The sequence below is a fragment of the Leucoraja erinacea genome, chromosome 15 (genome assembly GCF_028641065.1).
Source record: "Leucoraja erinacea ecotype New England chromosome 15, Leri_hhj_1, whole genome shotgun sequence".
Classification (NCBI taxonomy): Eukaryota; Metazoa; Chordata; class Chondrichthyes; order Rajiformes; family Rajidae; genus Leucoraja; species Leucoraja erinaceus.
In genome coordinates, this window is record NC_073391.1 from 45,526,132 (window position 1) to 45,534,656 (window position 8,525).

Here is an 8,525-nt window from a genome sequence, read left to right on the forward strand (position 1 = left end):
TGTCATTATTTGGTAAGTTTCAATGCATCCCTCCTCATCTTTAAACAACCTGGGACTTTGTATTTGGGGAGAGATTCACTCAGTCCTACATGTTGAAACACCAACTAGTTCACACTGGGGATAAAGTTTTAACTTTACTGGTTGCGGACCATACTCACTAGGCTGCTTGCTTAATGCATATTTTCAAATTGCAATTTGATTCTAGAAACAAGGAACTGAAGATGCATGTTTGCAAAAAAAGACACTAAGTACCAGAGTAACTCAATGGTTCAGGCTTTGATCAACCATATGCCTATTATCCCCCCTCCCCCGTATCCATCTATCACTTGCCAGGCTTTGTCCCACCCCATCTCTTTTCGCACTTTCTTCCCTCCACCACAATCAGTCTGAAAGGTCCAGACCCAAAAGGTAGCCTATCCATATTTTCCAGAGATGTTGCATGATTTGCTGAGTTACTCCAGCATTTTGAGTCATTTTTGTCTGCCTATTCCTTGCTTTACCCCCTTCCAACTTTCTTAGGGACAGGTGTTACATCTCGTGCAGCTGCAGGGAAAATTTATACCTGCATTAAGAAGGCATTTAAACACACCTGATCAATTACAAACAGCTGTGAAGCTATGTGTCCCAAACAGTATGGTGCCCTGAAATAGGACTATGTATAAACACTGCTACTGTCTATTGTAATTTCTACATGGTGAAACCAAAATGTATAGAAATGTCCTTTATTAAAATCTGACAATATGCACTTTAACCACATGTGATTTTTTTTATTACAAATCTCAAATTGTGGAGTACAGACGGCAATAAATAAATGATGGGTCTTTGTCCCAAACATTATGGAGGGCACTCTACTTCAGCACTCTTTGTGCTTTCCTCCAGACACTACCCAACCTACTGAGTTACTCTAGCAATGTGTACTGTATTCCCCTCCATAAATGCTGCCCGACCTGCTGAGTTACTCTAATACAGTGCGTTTCCCTCCACACACGTTGCCTGACCCAAGTTACTGCAGCGGTACCCGACTCGCTGAGCTTCCCCAATAGGGAGGTTTCACGGCAGTCGGGCATGACCCATGACCCGTACCGTTGCTACGCTACTCCAAATGGATTACATGCGATGAACTGGAGGTAGGCACTAACCATTGTTTCCAGCGTAGCGGGCCTGTTAAAACCCGCTGAAATTGTCAATTTTTGCGCTGTAAATAATTATGGAAATCGGGATAAGCGTGAGAGACATTTAGCCTACTTCAGAATTCCAAAAGTGAGGAGAAATGACAGTAGATAGAAACAAGAGCTGAAGGGACAACAACAGCCAGAGTGCTTGGCGAACATTGGCCGTTTGCTCACTGCATTTCATCAACTAAGGCATTATTTGTGTTTTTTCTTGATTCCTTTGGCATCTAAATAGTTTCAGAAATGAGAAATCTGGCTGTAATTTTTTTTAATCGCCAATGGTTCTCGTGGGTTTTTACATACAAAATGAAAACGCAACTGAAGAAAAATTTACAGCCAGATTTATCACTTGAGAATTTTTAGATGCCAAAGGAATCAAGAAAAAACACAAATATTACCTTACTTGATGAAATGCAGTGAGCAAACGCGATAATTCCCAATATTTTCAATGTTTACCAAGCACTTTAGCTGCTGTAGTCCCTTCATTTCGCTTCACGTTTGGAATTCTGAAGTTGGGTGCATGTCTCTCACACTTACCCCGACTCCCACAATTTTTTTCAGCGCAAAAATTCAACATTTTGGCGGTTTTAACAAGTACACGTTTCTAGCATTAATAACATATATCGGAAGTGACGGATGTCTTCCAGTTGGATTTAGTTCGTCAAGCCCTATGACCCATTGACCTTTCGTGCAATCACCCTATACTGTGTTACCGTCACATACGCTGCCTGGCCCGCTGAGTTGCTCCAGCACTGTGTGTGTGTGTTACCCTCCACATTTATGCTGCCAGACCCACTGAGTTACTCCAGTAGAGTACTGTATTCCGCTCCACAGATGCTGCCCGACCCGCTGGGTTACCCCAACAGTGTCACTCCCGCCGTCGCGCTACCCAGACGCCCCCGCGCCGCAGAAACCCCTCTATCCCGGCGCCGGGGTCAGCAAGGCGCATGCGCCGCCCAGGATCCGGGGCCCGGCTGGCGGCGCGACCCTCGGTAAGGAGCGGGGAGCCGGAGCCCCCCGGAAGCGGGCGGAACCCCTGGGGAATCCTCGAGAGCGGGCGGGGAGATCCCTGGTAGCGGTCCGGTACCGATTACTGCCCCCGATCTCCGGCAGCTCCTCGCTGCGGTCTCAACCCGTTGCCCCGGCCCTCGGCCTCCAGCGAACTCCCGCTCTGCCTGGAGACGGACCTTTGCCCCGCTTTGTCCCGCCCTCGTCGCTCCTGGACCTTCCTTCTCCGCTCCCCGCACCAAAGCTCTTGCTCCAGTATCTTCGGTCCGCACCAAGCGTGCTCGCTTCCGGTTCTCGGCGCATGCGCCCTCGCTTCCGCTGCACCGACATGGGGCGCTTTCTCTGGCGGATGATTTGTGGTGCAACACAGGCGCCATTCGTAAACAAAAATGCTGGAGAAACTTTTCGGGCCGAAACGTTGCCTATTTCCTTCGCTCCATAGATGCTGCTGCACCCGCTGAGTTTCTCCAGCATTTTTGTGTACCTTCGATTTTCCAGCATCTGCAGTTCCTTCTTAAACGCCATTCGTAAACCCTCGTATTACGCGCCTCTTTGGAATGGATTTGCATGATAGCGGACTGTGGCTTTTAGTTACACCGCGGAGGCCGTTGACATTTACAAGGCATTGAATTCGACAAGGAATTAACATTGACAAGCCATTGAAATTGACACCTTATTGAAATTCACACCTTATTGAAATTGACAAGCCATTGCTTCCATGGACACAATTTTCTTAAACAATGTAACAAACAGCGTGTAGTAATTTTAACTTGCAGTAATAAAAATATGTTTACCTGTTAAAAAGTGCATTCAGCAAGTTAGGCAGGTTAGTGGAAGAAGAAATGGAGTTAACTTTTTAAGGGCAAAGTCCTTTCACCCTGAAGTCCGGGAGTGGTCATCTCACAGAGGGTTTCCTCACCTCAGCAGCAGGGCAGCAGTTATAGCCGTTCCTCAGCTGCACTCTGTGGTGAGGGAGGTCCCACTGGGCTCTCAGTGACAGGGCTTCAATGATTTTGACCTGGCGCCCGGGCAGTGAAGTCAATGGGGAAAATAAACTCTCACTTGGTTATAACGGTCAATCTGCAATAACGGGCACCATTCCCCCCCCCCCCCCCCCCAGTCCATTATAGCGAGGGTTTACTGTAATGCCTCAAAGCTGTAAATTGGAGGTGTGACTGGCCAGCTGCTGCTGAGAGTGCACGTAAAATTGACCTGAACTGGATTTCTACCTTGCATTCAGCCAAGTCTCTAGTAAAATGTAGACTGGGAACTGCAGATGCAGATTTACTTTTTTTTTTTTTAAATAAAGTGCTAGAGTAATTCATCGGGTCAGGCAGCATCTATGCAGAACATGTAGAGACGATGTTTTGGGTTGGGATCCTTCTTCAAAAAGAAATAAAAGGTCTTTTGTAAATTTCTTTAAAGGTTAACAGAAGAGGAAGATGCCATGAATCAGAACATTTGTCGCCCTGAAAGGAGATCGTTCCGCCCAGAATAGAGGCCTCCTGGCAATGAATGCTTCAAGTATGGTTGATATGTAAAGATCTTTTTTGTTTCTATTCACTCCTTCAGCTCGTGAGTTTCTCCCACTATCCTCTGATCCCTTCCGCCTACATCCTTTCCTCTGGCTTCACTTTTCACCCCTGGCCTTTGTACATCCATCTGTCCACCAATGCCCACCCCCCTCCCCCCCACACTTACCTGAATCCACCTATCACTCGCCTCACCTCTCTTTCCAGCTTTCTTCTCTTTTCTCTTCACACCCCCCCCCCCGACTCCAACCAGTCTGAAGAAGGGTCCTGACCTGAATCATCACCTATCCATGTCATCCAGAGCTCCTGCCTGACCCGAGTTACTCCAACATTTCAGTCTTTTTTTGTAAACCAGCACCTGCAGTTCCATGCATCGATGTTGTCTTGATTGGATCAGTCTGAGGAAGAATCCCAATCGAAAAGTTGGCATATCCATCTCCCTCCACAGACGCTGCCTGCCCCATTGAGTTCCTCCAGCACTTTGCCATTTTCTCTGCTTAGAGATTCCAGTATCTGCAGTTCCTCGTGTCCCCTTCCCGGGTCGACGGCAGTCGCCCTGATTTAGCCGAAAGAGAGGAGAGGAAAGTGGAGACAATTTTGGATCGGGGTTCGGAAGCACCCGGGGATTTAACCGGGCAGAAAGGGCCTTTGGAGGGTCACCAGCGGGGCACCGGCTGTGGAAGGAGGCAGAGACGCAGACCCCGTCGGAGATTACAACCACACGTAAGGTCTCACACACTGGGCTGTGGTCACCACGGGTTAGACCCTGTGGTCAGAGGCCCGACACACTACAAATAATCTACAAACCGGATGCTCGTTTCCTCCCACAGTCACAGCGTGAAAACAGGCCCTTCGGCCTTCCGAGTCCATGCCGACCATCAATAACTCGTTCACACTAGTTCTGTTATCCTACTTTCTCATCCACCACCAATTTACAGAGGCCAACTCAACCTACAAATCAGCACGTCTTTGGGATGTGGGAGGGAATGGGAATAGCGTCATAGCTGCCTAACAGCTTGGGTTTTGTCTGTGTCAAACTCAACATTGACGTGAAATGTTGATCATGTTTCTCTCTCCACAGAGGCTGCCTTACCTGGTGATTTGGGTTTGGGGACAGCTCCATCCAAGACCGCAGGACATTACAGAGTTCTAGATGTAGCCCAGAGCATCACATAAAGCGACACCCCTTCCATTGACATTGTCTACACTTCACACTGCCTTGGCATTTGACAGAGTGGGCGATGGAGGATTCGGGCAGCTTGGACCAAACGATGGCTCGGGACGGGTCCGGGACGTTGGATCGGCAGGAAGAGGAGCATTGCCAGGAAGAGGATGGGTGGTTCCCATGCGGGGAAGGTGACCGGGGAGTCACGCAGGCGGACGGACTGGCCGGGCAACCGCGCAGCCCAGGCGGGGAGAAGCCGTGGAAATGCGGGGACTGCGGGAAGGGCTTCAGCTACCCGTCGCAGCTGGAGATGCACCGGCGCAGCCACACGGGCGAGAGGCCGTTCACCTGCTCCATCTGCGGCAAGGGCTTCACCCAGCTGAGCCACCTGCCCCGGCACTACCAGGTCCACTTTGTGGAGAGACTGTTCAACTGCTCCGTGTGCGGCAAGGGCTTCACCCAGTCCTCCAGCCTCCTGACCCACCAGCGGCTCCACACCGGCGAGAGGCCCTTCGTCTGCTCCACCTGCGGAAAGCGCTTCACCCGCTCCTCCCACCTGCTGGCTCACCAGCGGGTCCACACCGGCGAGCGCCCCTTCTCCTGCCCGCTCTGCGGCAAGAGCTTCCGCAGCTCCTCCAACCTCAGCAAGCACCAGCGGGTCCACAAGTGAGCGGCGGCCATGGATCCCATCCGTCCCTGACTGAAGCGAGATCACTTCACACAACGGCACCTCTACCTTAGTGGGGTGACCAGGATTAAACCTAAACGACAGCATTTAGTGCAAGATAAAGCCCGATCACTGATAAGCGATGATAGTTCACATGTCAAATGTCAGGATAACCAGGCTGTGGCAAATAAACCAGCATTGGATGCCCGCCAGGCTGTGTTTTTAATGTGTGTGACTTTTGCAGTAAGTGGCAGGGCCTTGAGGAGTGTTTTATTTTAGTTTTGTATATTATTGTCACATGTAGCAGATACCTGATGCTGTTACCCATGATGCTACCCAGTCAACGAAAAGACTAGCGTACATATACAGGAAAAAGTGTACAGCATTTAGTGCAAGATAAAGTCCAGTATTGTGCGATTAATAGACAATAGGTGCATGAGTGGGCCATTCGGCTCATCGAGCCAGCACGGCCATTCACTGTGATCATGGCTGATCATCCACAATCAGTACCCTGTTCCTGCCTTCTCCCCATATCCCCTGACTCCACTGTCTTTAAGACAGTTTGAAGGTCTCCAATGACAAAAGGCACAACATTTAATGCAAGGTTTAATAATGAAGTCTGATAAAATTCGATTAAAGATAGTTCAAAAGTCACCAGTGGGGTAGATGGGAGGTCAGGACTGCTCTCTGACAAGGGAGTGGACAGTTTAGTTGCCCGATAAAGGCTGGGAAGAAACAGTCCTTGAATCTGAAGTATGCATTTTGAAACTTCTAAGCCTCTTGCCTGATGGGAGAGGGGAGAAGAGGATGCGACCAAGGTGAGAGTGGTCCTTGATTATGGAGCTGGTGCTTGTTTAGCTGAGAGATACAGTGCGGAAACAGGCCATTCGGACCAATGAGTCCGCACCAACCAGCAATCCCTGCACAATAACACTATCCACAATACTAGGCACAATTTTTCACACATACACCAAGCCAATTAACCTACATACCTGTATGTCTTTGGACTGTGGGAAGAAACTGAAGAGCTCGGAGAAAACCTACACGATCACGGGGAGAACATACAAACTCCATACAGACAGCATGTGTAACCATAGTCTTTTAGAGCAGGGAGGGTGGGGGGGGGGGCGAAATCTTGGAGTGCAGGGGCAGTTCCCTGAGGATTTCTTTCATCCAGAGGATGGTGAATCTGTGGAATACATTGACCATAAACGTCACCTATCATTCAGGATTCAGAAATTGATAGTTGCAGAGACTTGGGAGTGCTGGTGCAGGATTCCAAAAACGATTAATTTGCAAGTTGAGACAGCATTAATGAAGACAAATGTGATGCATTCATCTCGAGGAGTTAGAATATTAAAACAAGAGTAATCCTGAGACTTTATAAGGCACTGATGAGGCCACATTTGGAATAGACAATAGGCGCAAGAGTAGGCCATTCGTCCCTTCGAGCCAGCATGACCATGACCATGGCTGATCATCCACAATCAGTACCCAGTTCCTGCCTTCTCGCCATAACTCCTGACTCCATTATCTTTAAGAGCTCTATCTCTCTCTTGAAAGCATCCAGAGAATTGGCCTCCACTGCCTTCTGAGGCAGAGAATATTGTGATTAGTTTTGAACCCCATGAATGAGGAACGATGTGCTATGGCCACCGAGTGGATACCGACCAGCGAACGCTCCTTACGCACTAGCACTAGCCCCACGCAATGAGGACAATTTACAAATTTAACAAAGCAAACTGTCCTACAAATCTGCACGTCTTTGGGGTGTGGAAGGAAGCCGAAGCATCCCGAGGAAACACACGCGGTCACAGGGAGAACGTGCAAACTCCACACAGACAGCACCCGTTATCAGGATCGAACCTAGGTACATGGCGCTGGAACTGGAAGGCAGCAATTCTACCACCGCGTCGCCCCCATCCGATCTGATGGTCGGTAACGGGCTATAGGGGGGCGAGCGGGGGGGAAGGGCCGGGACTGTCCGGAGGGATTGTTTATCCCCGCGGCCCCAGAGCTGCCTCCTACCTGGGACCTTCCCTCACCGCGCTCACCGCGGGACACCACTTCCGGTCTCTCCACTTCCGACTTCTGCAGCTGAGATAGAGCCCATTCCGCGCCGCAATGCATTCTGGTTACTTCTACACGCCATGGTGCTTGGCGTGAATAAGGTCGTTCATCACCCGGGATTAGAGTCATAGACTGATACAGTGCACAAACAGGCGACATTAGTCACACCTGCCTGCGTTTGGTCCATATCCCTCCAAACCTGCCCTATCCATGTACATGTCTAACTGTTTCTTAAATGTTGGGATAGTCCCTGCCTCAACTACCTCCTAGAAACATAGAAAATTGGTGGAGGAAGCCATTCGAGCCAGCAGCGCCATTCATTGTGATCATGGCTGACCGTCCCCTGTTAATAACCCGTGCCTGTCTTCTCCCCATATCCCTTGACTCCACTAGCCCCTAGAGCTCTATCTAACTCTCTCTATATCCATCCAGTGATTTGGCCTCCACTGCCCTCTGTGGCAGGGAATTCCATAAATTCACAAATCTCTGAGTGAAAACGTTTTTTCTCACCTCAGTCTTAAATGACCTCCCCTTTATTCTAAGACTGTGGCCCCTGGTTCTGGTCTCACCCAACATAAGGGAACATTTTTCCTCCTCCGGCAGTATGTTCAATATACCCATCACCCTTTGCATGAAAAAACAGATTGTTTTCACACCCTTCATGTGAAAAAAGTTGCTGCCTGTCCCTCTGAGTTAATCCAGCATTTTGTGCCTATCTTCGTTTAAACCAGCATCGGCAGTTCCTTCCTACACATACGATATGATAGAAGTTTACTTATCCCAGGGAAATCGTTCTGCCAACAGTCATAAAACACATGAAATACATATGGTCACATTACTTGCAACTGGTCAATGGAACAGATATCCAGTTTCAAGCAGGGTCCAAGGCCCCACAGCCAGGAGATAATCTG

The 8,525-nt window shown here is 49.1% G+C and overlaps 1 protein-coding gene across 2 annotated transcripts; it reads left to right on the top strand.

The window, feature by feature from the left end:
- Window positions 1-1,822: 1,822 nt before the first annotated feature.
- LOC129704351 (gastrula zinc finger protein XlCGF49.1-like) lies at window positions 1,823-5,752 on the top strand. 2 transcript variants are annotated; one of them, XM_055647437.1, is made up of 3 exons: window positions 1,823-2,164; window positions 3,606-3,717; window positions 4,794-5,752. In XM_055647437.1, the coding sequence occupies exon 3, from the start codon at window positions 4,954-4,956 to the stop codon at window positions 5,545-5,547; it is 594 nt and encodes a 197-aa protein (XP_055503412.1). In that variant the 5' UTR covers window positions 1,823-2,164; window positions 3,606-3,717; window positions 4,794-4,953; the 3' UTR covers window positions 5,548-5,752. The 2 variants fall into 2 exon arrangements, with proteins under 2 accessions (XP_055503412.1, XP_055503411.1); XM_055647436.1 differs by having other exon boundaries at window positions 3,606-3,704.
- The last annotated feature ends 2,773 nt before the right edge of the window (window positions 5,753-8,525 follow it).

Bases quoted from the DNA above. Each gene is read 5' to 3' on its own strand.
- LOC129704351 (XM_055647437.1), top strand. From the start codon at position 4,954: ATGGAGGATTCGGGCAGCTTGGACCAAACGATGGCTCGGGACGGGTCC.